Source organism: Macrotis lagotis, chromosome 4, assembly GCF_037893015.1.
Source record: "Macrotis lagotis isolate mMagLag1 chromosome 4, bilby.v1.9.chrom.fasta, whole genome shotgun sequence".
Taxonomy (NCBI): domain Eukaryota; kingdom Metazoa; phylum Chordata; class Mammalia; order Peramelemorphia; family Peramelidae; genus Macrotis; species Macrotis lagotis.
Window position 1 is genome coordinate 23552204 of NC_133661.1, and position 12953 is coordinate 23565156.

The 12953-nt window shown below is 39.9% G+C and overlaps 1 protein-coding gene across 5 annotated transcripts in view; it reads left to right on the plus strand.

Moving 5' to 3' along the window:
- The window catches only part of ZNF365 (zinc finger protein 365), a 153674-nt gene that overhangs the window by 116498 nt on the left and 24223 nt on the right, over positions 1-12953 (plus strand). For 3 of the 5 annotated variants that reach the window (XM_074232338.1, XM_074232336.1, XM_074232339.1), the window contains 3 exons: positions 3475-3655; positions 7700-7737; positions 8973-10888. In XM_074232338.1, coding sequence (XP_074088439.1) covers positions 3475-3655; positions 7700-7737; positions 8973-9234 — 481 coding nt within the window. In that variant the 3' untranslated portion in view covers positions 9235-10888. Of the gene's footprint in view, positions 1-3474; positions 3656-7699; positions 7738-8972; positions 10889-12953 lie in introns of those variants that run through there. The other 2 variants (XM_074232337.1, XM_074232340.1) reach the window with 2 other exon arrangements.

Here is a 12953-nt window from a genome sequence, read left to right on the forward strand (position 1 = left end):
ACTGTTTTCTTTCTTTTTCTTTTTTTGCAAGGCAGTGGGCTTATGTGACTTGCCCAAGGTTACACAGCTAGATAACTATTAAGTGTCAGATGTCAGATTTGAACTCAGGTCAAGAGGACCTAGGGCTGGTGCTCTATCCACTGCTCCATTTAGCTGCCCCTCTATACTATTTTCTTCTGGTTATTATTCACACTTTTTTTTTAACTTTATCCATCAAAAGTCTATTTTGCTTCTGACCACTATCTCTGTCCCCATTTTACAGAGGAGGAAACTGAGGTTGAGAAAAGTGAAATTACATGTCTAGGATCACTCAGCTTAAGAGGACCAGTTTTTATTATTCTTTTCAATTTCATTAATGTATCACAATTTATCAATTTTTGGTTGTTTCCAGTTTTTTTTGTTTTTGTAATTGCTTACAATAGTGCTCTGGATATTTTGAAGAGATAGCACTTTGGAGGTTCTTCTCTATAATGTTTTCAGGGCATGGTCTTGACAGTGGAATTCTGAATTATCACTGACAATATATGATATTTCAAGATTTGTAAAGCATTTTACAGTTGATCTATCTTACTTTTGAATCTCACAACAACCCTGCATGGCAAGTCCTCCAAGATTATTATCCTCATTCAACTCTTGAAGAAACAGAGGTTTAGAACCAGCAATGACTTGCTGGTCCATGACCACAAAGCTTCTGAGTATTAGAGATGAGATTGATAGCAGGATCTTATCTAACTCCAAGATTCCAGGTCATTCTGCCTCATGCTTCATTTCCCATGGTCTCAGTTAGACTTATATCTCCACAAAGGCAGGCATCCTTGTTTCTTCCCTGGCAGTGTGGGGCTGAGCATGGAGCCACCAGAACTGAGGTTGAATGGCAGCTCTCCTGATCACTCCCTTTGTGACTATGGACAAGAAATTTTGCCTCCCTAAGCTTCAGTTTTCTTCATTTGTCAAATGACTAGATGGTGTATGTGATCCTTTCCCTTCTAAACCAATCCCTCTTCCTCTTCTAGTGCCTAGCAGAGAGCTGTGTACTCAGCAGGTACCTAATTGATTGAATGAATCATTGAACCAATGGATGAAAGATAAAATCTCCCAGGTTGTCAGAGAACTGTGATACTGTTTCTTACTGGTCCCTCAATAAGTATTTCCGGCCTAATTGAGGCTCTGCAGGATTGAACCCCAGGTCTTTCTCACTCCAGGTTCTATATATTTCAAAGCAGAGCCTAGGATGAAGTGGAAAGGGGCAAGTGGGAGAAGTAAAGTTAGTATAAATAAAGAAGCCTTGAAAATGATAAAGGTAGAACAGGGAAAGAAGATGAAATGATTAGAGAAAGTTGGATGAGAATAGGTCTATCCATTTAGCATCTCTATAGAGGCAGCCAGCAAGGAAGATCTGTGTGGAACAAATGAGGGAACAAGGCTGCATCCCTAGGGTAGATTGCTAAATATATTTGAGGGTTTGCCCTTAAGTGAAAAACAAAGGATACAAAGTGCTGAGAAAGACATATATGGGTCTTTGAAAAGAAAAGTCATGCCTTGGGGAATCAAAGACTACCAGAGCAATCGATCAACCAAAAAACATTTATTAAATATTTACTGTTTGGAGGACTAATATGGAAATATGTTAAACACAATTGTGCATGTACAACTTTTACAGATGGCTTGCCACCATGGGGAGGAGGAAGAGAAGGATGGTAGAAAAATGTGGAACTCAGAAGCATGCAAATGAATGAATTCTGAAAAACTACCTTTGCATATAATTGGAAAAGTAAAATAAATTGTTAAAAAAAGTATTTACTATTCGCTGAGCATTGTGTCAAGCGTTAGTATGACAGAAAAATAGCATGATAGATAATAATAACAGCATTAAACAATAATAATAATAATAATGGGTAACATTTATAGCTTGTTCTTTTTAAATCAAGTCTGGTTCTTGATCTCATTTGGGGTTTTTTGGCAGAATTACTGGAATAGATTTCTGTTTCCTTCTCCCTCTCATTTTACAGATGAGGGAACTAAGAGTAAAGTGAAAAACCCAGGATCACCTAGCTAGTGTGTAAGGTTGGATTTGAAGTCAGGAAGATGAGTCTTCCTGACTCCAGGTCTAGACTCTACTGTGTCATCTATCTGCTTTAGCATTTTTGTGCCATAAGTCAGTTATATTGCTATGTTAAGCTCTTAAAAAATATCTTGTGTCATCCTCACAGCCACCCTATGAGGCAAGTACTATTATTATTACAGTTTTACAGTTGAGGAAATTGAGGCAAAGACTCTTTTTTTTCCTCAAGGAGTTTATATTTTAATGGGGTAACCACATATATATCAGTAGGTATAGCCAAAACACATAGTAAATAGTAACTTTAAAGTTGCTCTGTCTGAGGAGACCAGATAGGTATTGAGTTTACTCCCTTGCAAAGTTGGTTGAAATTCAAAGGATAGTCCTTCTTCCTGAGCAGAGTGAAAAATAATTACCAGTATGAGACAAAGAGAAACTCCTCCTGTTGGACAGAGCAACACTTGATGATTGGAAGGTGTATTCTTGTGAATATTTAAGCATTAGTATTATTCTAAATGATCTCGGCAGCCAAAAAATTATGGGATTAAAGTTTATTTCCAGTAATAAAATGGACATGATAAGTTATCATGTAGTGACATCTTCTTGTGTTCCAAATTGTGTAGCAAGACTAGGGAAATATAAATCACAACTAGGTCCTTTTGAGGACTATAATGAGATTTTGGAGACTGTTGACTTCATAAGTACAAGTCAGAGACTGGATTCATTTATTTGACTCAACTGGGCCAAGAGAATCACCCAAACTGAATGGGAACCAAGAGGTCACAGAGTCACAGAATTTGCTAGTTGGAAGGAACATCAACCACCATGTAGTTTAATCCATTTATGGAGAACATTCTTTATGTATTCCAAGTCCATTTTACATGTGAGTAAACTGAGGTAGGAAGAGGAAAATGATAAAAAAAAATGGTAAACTACTCCTGTATCTTTGCCAAGAAAACCTCAAATAGGGTCAGACATGACTGAAAAACAATTCAACAACAACATTGGAAGCAGAATGTTGTATGTGAGAAAAAGCAATGAAGCCCTTCAATTGTACTAAAAAAGGCATGGAGGGATGTGATGTCTAATAAAGCTAGAAGGGACTGTGAAGGCCTTTCAATGTCAAATGGAGGAGTTTGTATTAGACCCTAGAAGTGGGGATGAATTGTAAATATGGTGGATAGCCTGTGCAAAGATATGGAGGTACGAATGAAATGTCACAAATAGACTAATAGTCCAGTATGATCAGAAGGTGTGTGTGTGTGTGTGTGTGTGTGTGTGTGTAAAAAGGATAACTAGAGATAAGATCAGAAAGGTAGTCTTGAGTCAACTTTAAACATCAGACCAAGGGGTCCCTATTGTAGCATGTGTTTTATCAAACTTCTGTTCTTCATTCTGCCATTTTTGCTCTATAGAGAAGTTGTCACTTTCAACCATTTCCTCGAAGCCGCTGCAGAGAAGGAAGTCCAGGGAAAAGCCAGACTCCAGAATTTCATTGAGAACCTGTTACAAAGGGTCGATGTAGCCGAGAAGCAATTAGAGTATTATCAGAGCCAGCAGATCACAGACCATGGCAAGGGTGCCAGTGGGCACTTGGTGAGTTTCTCAATCATCCTCATTGCCTTCCCCACCATGCTCTTCACCTCACCTAGCTCATCGCTTCCTTTTGTTGGGAACAAGAAGCAGAAGAGAATTCTTGAAGGACTGAACAGCAAGCAGTACAGGAATGTACTGACCATTTATTAGAGCTCACTTAGGCCCCTTCAAGTCTTCTCTTCTAGCCCAAAGTGCTTGGGTGAGTTAAACCACTTTGAAACCTCCTCTCTATTCCATCCTTCACTCCTGGTCCTCCCATATAACCACAATTTCACATAAAAGTGGACTTATCCTTTGGTGATGATCCTCATAGAATCCAAGACAACATTTATCAAGTAAAGATAAAAATAAAAAGCAATGTCTGCCCTCAGGAAGCTGAAGGAACCACACAGGTGGGTTACAAACAAGATTAATACAAATCTATACAAAGTGAATACTAAGTAATGGGGATAGGGAAGAGGATGATCAGTTGAAAAGGCAGACATGACTCTTGGAAGAGATGTTGCCCAAACTCCATCTAGAAGGAGGTTGGAGGATCTAAGGGGTGAAGGTGGGGAGGGAGAGCTCTCAAGAAGTCGGGGTGAGGAGGGGGTGTCTGTCGTAGAGATGGGGAAGACTGCAAGCAAGCATATAATATATACCTCCAAAGAGGCATTAACATATAATTACTTTCACAACTGGATGATTATGGAAATGTTTTGCATGACTTCCCATTTTTAACCTATATTAAATATCAGTGAGGGGGAGGTGGTAAGAAGAAATTTAAAAATGAATGTTTAATCTTGTCTTTACTGGTAGCCAGGGGAATAAAATAAAGGATTTAAAACAAAAACAAAAACATGTAATTATTGGTATCCTGCTCTGTGTTCATGTAAGAATTGGAAGATGTTAGGCATGGGGAGAAGGAAGAGACACAAAATTTCAGAAATGGCCCCTGCCTCAAGGAGTTTATCATCTAATAGAGGAGCCAAGATTAACTCACAGAAAATAACCTGAGATGAATTCAGAGGAAAGGGAGGGGTGAAAGGTTAGAGGGAATAAGCTGCCAGTGAGAAGTCCTGTCTGGCTAGATGGCCATCCATCTGGGGAGGTAGAGTTCCCGAGTCATCAAAGCAGAAGGCATTTATTTCTTGGAGCGGCTGCCCCAGCACTTTTTTTTTGTACACTCAGCTTTAGCCAATCACTCCTTTGAACATTTATTTCCCTTCAATCTCCCTTTGAATAGACATATTTTGCCTTAAGATGATCTATGGTGGCCAGAGGTATCAAGAGTCTCGTTACTCAGAACCATTCAGATGACATCTCTCTTTACTCTCTTTATAGGCTGGCTAGCAATAGATCATGAGGAGTGATGCCAATCTGAGAGTTCTAAATTAATTTTTCTCCAATCTAACCTCTCTTCTGACCTGTGTTAAAAATCCAGTTCATGAGCAATATGGAATCCTTCTTTAATCTGTGTCACCTCTTTCCCTTCAAGTTGTCAGAATTCTTCCCCTGCCCTTGGTAGTTTTCATCCATCTCTTTATGTGAAACCTTTGGTGTGGGTCCTCCAGGTTTTGCCATCTTTGCAAATAAGCCTTTCTGTTCTTTTGTCTCTATTCTTTCTGGAGAGTCCTCTGAGCCCCCTTGTTCTTTTCACCTGGCTGTTCTAAAAATGTAACATGTTTACTCAGACATTTTCTCCTTGCCTTCTAAAATGATCCAGAGTTATAAATGCAGAGTGACCCAATAACCCATCTGCTCACATTGAAGCTGGAATGTTTTGGAATAACTAGGCTGATTTTCTTTGAAGTAAGGATTTGTATTTGTTTCTAAGTCATTTCAAAAGAGGAACTGTTTCTTCTGAAGTCTCTAATATCTAAGACACCAGATTGTCTGAGTTTTCAATGGTTTGATTCTCATTCCTTGATTTATTCATTCATTTAAGCAGTTATTAAATGCCTGCTGGGAGAGGGACAGTTGGGTGGTCCAGTGGATAGAGCACTGGCCTTGGAGACAGGATGGGAGGATGGGAGTTCAAATCCAGTCTGACACTTGCAGCCTAACTAGCTGTGTGACTTTGAACAAATCACTACACCCTGATTGCTTCCCATCCAGGCCATCTCCAGTTATCCTGAATCATATCCGACCATTGGACCCAGATAGCTCTGGAGGAGAAAATGAGGCTGGTGGCTTAGCACAGCATACCCCGCCCCCCAAATCCAAGTCATGTGCTGTCATGGCATCTCCTCCCTGATGTCATGGTCCTCTTCGAGAATGAAGGACAAAACATCAAATGAAGGACAAAACATCAAATGCCTACAGTGTGCCTTCTGTTCAGCACAGACACATAAGGGTAACTCATAGTAGAGAATCTGATGGTATAAAGAATGGTAAAGAACCTGAGTCATGCTCTAGGAGGACCTGAAGGAACAGAGTTCTGCAGGCTTTTCTTATCTACACACTTTCACCAAAACAAAACAAATCTGGTAATGCTTTGACCTACCAGGGAAGCTCCTTAAAGACTGGTCCAGTTGATTTAATCACTGTATCTCCAGTGTCAGACTTAATCAGAGCTTGTTAATTGGTTCATTGATCTGAAGGGAGAGGTAGAACCTGGAATAGAGAAGACAAAAGGGAGCCTAGATAGTTAGCCCTCAAGGAGCTTCCATGCTAATGGGAAAGATAAGATTGGTTTGTTCAAGATACTGAGTAGCTAGAGGATAATTCAGGTGGGAATTGTTATCCATCAAGAAACATTTATTAATATTTATTAACGTGTTAGATACTGGAAATACAAAAGAAAAAATACTACATTTTTAGAACAGCCAGGTGAAAAGAACAAGGGGGCTCAGAGGACTCTCCAGAAGGAATAGAGACAAAAGGACAGAAATGCTTATTTGCAAGGACGGCAAAACCTGGAGGACCCACACCAAAGGTTTCACATAAAGAGAAGGATGAAAACTACCAAGGGCAGGGGAAGAATTCTGACAACTTGAAGGGAAAGAGGTGACACAGATTAAAGGATTCTCCCCATGAGAATGCCAGCTTCCTGGCAACCTTTGTAATGTAAATATACACAAGAATGTGTGTATGTGCACAGAAGATTTGTTATTTGATACCAGTCTCAGCAGGGAGTCCCCAGAGTTTATCCAGTAGATTCACCTTATGGTGGGAATGAGCATCCCTGGGTGCCTGAGAGTGAAAACTGGTCTTCTTGTTTCCATTCATTAGTTGGTACTAGCTGGACCAGAAGCTGCCAAGGATGGGACTCGGCAAATGAAGATATTCTCTCTCCCCAAAAGGCAGACATTTTATTACAGAATTTATGAGGAACAGAAACAACCTAAATGAGGGCTAGTTGGAGCCCCAAACATTTACTTTGTCTTTTTACATTTTCATTTGAGGAATGTCATAATTTTGGCACTCAGCCATGGTCTGATTTTCCCTAGAATGTGTCTAGGGTAATGAATTGTATGCAGAGATAGTCCAGAACCATGGAAATGTAACAGAGCATTTTCTCTGCTTTAAATTCAGTTCAAATTCACCCTCAGACACAATAATTACTTAGCTATGTGACCTTGGGCATGTCACTTGACCCCTTTGCCTTGTAAAAACAAAAAAAAAATTCTATTTTCTTCTCATCTTCTAGGAATTATTCTTGGAGCCTCTATACTTTGATTTTTTTGTTTTACCATGGATATATGAGTATTCTCTTTGCCACTGGAGATTGCACCCATTTATACCTTCTCTTCTCATGAAACTTTTCTCCAGGTTGTTCCATGAATACTCCATGTTGGGGATCTTCCTGACTTGTTGGGATGATTTAACCTCCTGAATCAGTCTTAGAGCATAGATGCATGGTGTAGAGACAGATAGAGATAGGGCCAGGCTTTTGTATGAGAAGAGCATCAGACTTTTGTCAGTCACCTATATGGAAAGCAGTGTGGCCAATCCAATGGGTCCTTTGCAATGTATACAGAGTTCTTTGAGAGGGAGGGGGAAATGAGCAGCTGTTCAACTCACCTGTGAAGTAATACTTTTCTCTTATTTGTTTTTCTTCAGTTTACAGACATTGTCTCAAATAGGAAACCCAAATGCCTGTACGTACTTTTATTTATGTTTTTGATTATTTAATTGAGATTTAAATACAGCATGGTTTCAAATTGCATCCTTTTTTTTAATGATACATGAATCATCTGTCTACACAGAGCCATAACTAGAATAGGATAATCAGATCTCTTCCTCTGATGCTGAAATCTAGAAGGTGCTCCCCAGCACATGTATTCCTTTTGCAATATAGCCGAGATCAGCACTAATACTAATTAATTAAAACAGGATGTGATCCCGGTGGTCATAACGTGTGTGAGTTCCAGAACTTCTCATCCTTCCAGATCATGTCTTTCCCAAAAGTAGTTTGAGAGACCTCAAACACCAAAATAGCTAGTTATAACTCTGTGTAATTAGACATATACATGGACACATGTGTGGGTGTGTGTGTATTTTAGAGGTGGAAAAGAAATTTCCATTATGTTTTGTATTGCTTAAGGCTTCACTGAGGGTGTTTAACTTCTATAATGATAAAGTAGAGGCCAAAGATAGGAAATAGTAATCGGCAGAGAAATAGCAGATGATTTTCTAGTTAGGAAATTAGACTTTAGGATGTTTCTTCCTAAATAAGAGAAACTTGAAAGTTAAAGAATTTAAACTCCTTGTTCATTTGATCAATAAACATCAGTTAAAAGTGCCCACCATCCATCAATCACTGCTAAGCACTGTGATACAAAAAGGCAAAAGATGGTATCTTCAAGGAGGACAGATGACTCCTGCCCTCAAGGAGCTTACAGTCTAAGAGAGAACATGCAAGCAAATAGATACAAAGGGATAAATAGGGAATAATTAACAGAGGGAAGATGAGGACACTATAATAGAATGAAGGATTGGAAGTGGCAGGACCATGATTCAGACTCAGATCCTCTAATATCAAAGCTAATATTCTTTTAGAATATTTTACTGCCTCAGTTTTTCTAGTGTCTTCATTACTATCATACTATCTATGAAAGGCAGCATGAGTTGGGGAGAAAAGTCCTTGGACTTGACTTCAGGTCCTAACTCATATATCAACTGTGAGACTGTGGACAATTGGCTTGCCAAGTTGTCCAGTTGCCAAGAATGCTCTGAATTCTTCCTAGCCTTGATTCTGTTTAGGGCACCCATTTATCTGCTCAGGATTCTTACCTTTTTTTCGACTTAAAAGCGGGATTCCCCCCAATTCCAAACTCAAGTCCCTTGCAGGTCTTCTGAGTCAGGATCCTCACCATTTCTCTCCTATCTGCAGGTGCCGAGGGGGTCCACATCCTGCTTGCCACAACCCTGACCTCAAGGCCCACTTCCACCCAAAGGGAAGGAATTCCCTTAAGAAAGCCAAGGATGAACGAGGGAGTGGTCAGTCTGCTAGGTTTGCCCATGACCTTGCTGATTCCCCCAGAGAATTTTGGAGACCTCTGAAGAAAGGAGAGCCCCTGGGACCAGCCAGGAAAGTCAACGTCAAGGCAAAAATGGTTAAAAAAAAGCCACTAGCCATTGTGAACATCATCTGAAAAAGGTGGGGGGTCTCCCAGCTGCCAGTCCTGAGCTTTGAGGAAGGGAAAGCAGTTTGATCAAAGAACCACTCGGCCAGTCTATAGTACATTGATGATTAATGTCTTCATTTTGTACAAACAGGAAAACCTCAGTCAACTAGCCTTCAATTAACTAGAGTATTACATTAACCACCTCTGAGGACTGCATCACTTTAGAGGCAAATCACTAAAATAAACAAACTCATATTAATGCCCCAAACTCCTCTTCTCAATATATGTTTAATGGCTCTTAACTCTACCTAATTCTCTCCCTTTTCTATGCATACAGTGCTAATAGTGATAATTGGTTTTCTGGAACTAAGGCGCCATAGTGACCTTAGCCATCAGAGGAATATCCAATTATGCTCACTGACATACTAAGCTAAGTGAATTTTGTAAAGTTTTTTTTTCTCTAACAACAAAGATTGGGACAAAAAAAAGGTGATAATAGATTGTGACTTTACACAAGTCACTTCACCTCTCTGGGCCTTAGTTTCCCCCTTTGTGAAATAAGGGAGTTTGATCAAACAGCTTGATCTGTGATCCTACGATCCTATTCTTTCTACTTTAATTATGGTTTAAAAATAAATTTGAATAAATCAATTCACCAGAACCCCTGTTTCCCTAAGTCTTCTGGTTCATTGAGGTTTTGCTGTTGTTTCCTCAAATGAAACCGTTGGTTATAAGGTTATGTTTTTCTGGATCCCAGAACCCTGTTATTCATCTATGAGGTAACAGGGTTTGTTGATACAAGCATGGGATTTGGGGTCTGGAACCTGGATTTAAATCTTACTTTTGCTTCTTACAAGTTGGGTGACTTTGGGCAAGTCACTGGGGTTGCACTTAGGTCCCTTCCAGCTCCTAGGATCCCTATGGAACCTGAGTTGGGTTCCTCTTTGTCCTTTACTAAGGCTGTACAGTCTGCACCCAGGCAGCCCAGTTCTGCCGGCATGTTCTTTCTAGCTTTTCCTTAGTCAACTGTGCCTGTGCTGTCCATTGAATCGACATGTGATATCCTTGGCCCCTGGTTCTGCTGGACTCTACTGACCAGAGGGTATCTTCTTCAACCTTGCTGTCTACTGGGTCTGCAGATGTTAGAAATATCAGCACAGCTTCCCCCAACCCTATCCCATGGCACTTGCTCTGTTGGCAGTGCCTACGCCCTTTCAGTCATAGTAAATGGATGTGAATTTCTGATATCCTTTCTTCCCAGGCTGCCTTGTTCTTCATTCCTTAGAGCTTCTCCCCACTCTTATGATTAGGATGCCCATTAATCTTGCCTTGAATCAAATATTTGATATGCTTAATATATTAGCCTTGTCTGTTGAAGGAATTCTGGAGTCAATGAGGGTAGACTTGCCCCCCTCCGGTCCACTGGTGGCCCCCTCTGAGAGGAACTTCTATCTCTCCTAAGGTGTGACCATTTGGAAGCTTCCCTGGGATCATCCCTTGCTTCCAGAAACAGGTTTTTTACATTACCATTTTTCCCAGTAAGAGTATCAGACCTCACAAAGAGCTCCCATGTGCTGCTGGCCTTTTGAAGTTATGATCAAGGTCAATCTTGTCCACAAGACAAAGATCCATGTATATATGACTCAAGAACATGAATAATTTATTTTTAAATACTCATGGGGAGGGGGGGGATAAGGGGGAAGATATATGTCTTTGTGTGTGTGTATGTGTGTATGGGGGGGTGATTTTTAAGTGACCTATATAATTACAATGATAATCAAACTAAATGAACATTAGTTGGAGTCTTTTGCTCTGGTCATTACTGCCATAAGCACCAGACTAGTCATGAAGTGAGAATGGGCAATGGGGATTTAATGGGTTGGGGAAGTTGTGCGACAAGAGACATAACTAGTTGGTGTTATACACACAACACAGTATTCAAACCTGTCATAGTGAAAAGTTGCCATCCCTTGACCTTTGAGGTTCTGGAGGTGGGATGTTCATGTTATGTCTGTGGAGGAGTCCTGTGGAGAAAATGCCCATGAGTGTCACTGTTTAGGTTGAAAGTCACGTTGTAAAAAAAAAAAAAATCAAATGGTAAAGTAACATAGATATTTATTTGGGGTGCTGTTGGGCCCCAGACACTATTTATTCTTACTGTTCATAACCTAATTGCACTTTAGAGTTTCTGTACTGATTCAGTGAGTTCTCAACTATATTGCATGCATCCTTTCTATCAGGTAATGTGTGTATGATGTGATGACAGCATAATGAATGCTTTGCTGCAGGTTGAGCGGCCAGAAATGCTTATCTCTCTGTTTCCCTTTGAGTTAAGGCAACAGACATCTTCTGTTTTCTTTCGGCACGCCTAGAGGAAATAACAACCCTCTCTTTCTGGGAGACAGACAGTGATCCCCCAAAGTGCCACGGTGTCACATGAGTATCATACATGTGTAGAGAGAAGTGAGCAGCTCTGTACCAGAGTAGTCAACTGGCAGTGCTTTTGTGGCTGGCCATCTTGTTTATTAAAGATGGGAATGTGGGTCTCAGCTAGCTTTTTTATTCCTGTCTCTACATTGATAAATGTCACAATCGGGAATTGGAGTAAGAGAAAGAGTATCATTGCCCCAGTCCCCATACACATCCTGTGGAGCTTTGTAGACAAGAATCCCTAAAATGGGTTTGGGGGATTTACACCAACAGTCAGTAGGGAATTAAAGGAATTTTCCAAGCCTAAATTGGGTCTTAAGGTGGGATTGGGAAACTGAAATTAGCACCAGAAGCAATGTGGTCAAAAGAAGAGATTTAATTTTATTTTATGGGCTAGTTGTCTGGATAGGTAGGGTGCTCCTACTCCTTTGCTCATCTCCTTCTTCTTGCCATGAAGAAACTTACTATCCCATAAATCCTAGACAGGCAATCAGCAAAAATCAACAGAAGACCACAGTCTATGGTTTTGATTGTTTCTTTCTTGGTGCTGACTCAAAAACCTTGTCCCCAACAAGGCTCTGACATGGAGTTAGAAAATTCCTTTAACCCTTGATTCTGAGTCTTTCTGTCTAAAATCCATTTCATGAGTCAACCCAACACTTCAACTCCCATAATTATTACCAATTGGTAGGTAAATAAACTTAAGAGCAAGGACAGAGGAACCCAATGAAGTCACCAGGACTCCATGTTGACCTTTGCTTTACATTCCTGGGTGACTATTATATGGATGGGTCAGTGACAAATCAAACGGTTAGTGCATTCTGGTCAACCTGAAATTACCCATCTCTTTACACTTATTTAACAGGAAAAAAAAAAAACAAACCAAACTTTGTGTATTACATATATAAATGGATGTGTCTTCTATACATTCATTAAGAATTACAAATTACACCTAAATTCTGAGCCCACTAAAAGGAGAGATGTCAAGCATGTGGGGTATCATGTATCTATTTTTGTTTTATTTAACCAAGGAAAAATACCTGAAACATGGAGCTTGGCTTGCGCCTGTGGGGTCACTCTACAGGCTGTGTCCAACCAGTCCCAGTTTGTTCACATTAAAGTCAATACTTTCTGTAGGTGGCACCAAAGGTACATGGCAGAAAACGTTAAGTGTTGAACAAATTGATCTATTTTTTATTATTTTTTCCAGACTTGGAACTTTTTTTCTTTTCTTTTTAAACTGGATTACAAAGTCTTAATGTTTAACAAAAGTCTTAATTAAGTTCAGGTTACTTAAAGATACTGTTTTGCAACTT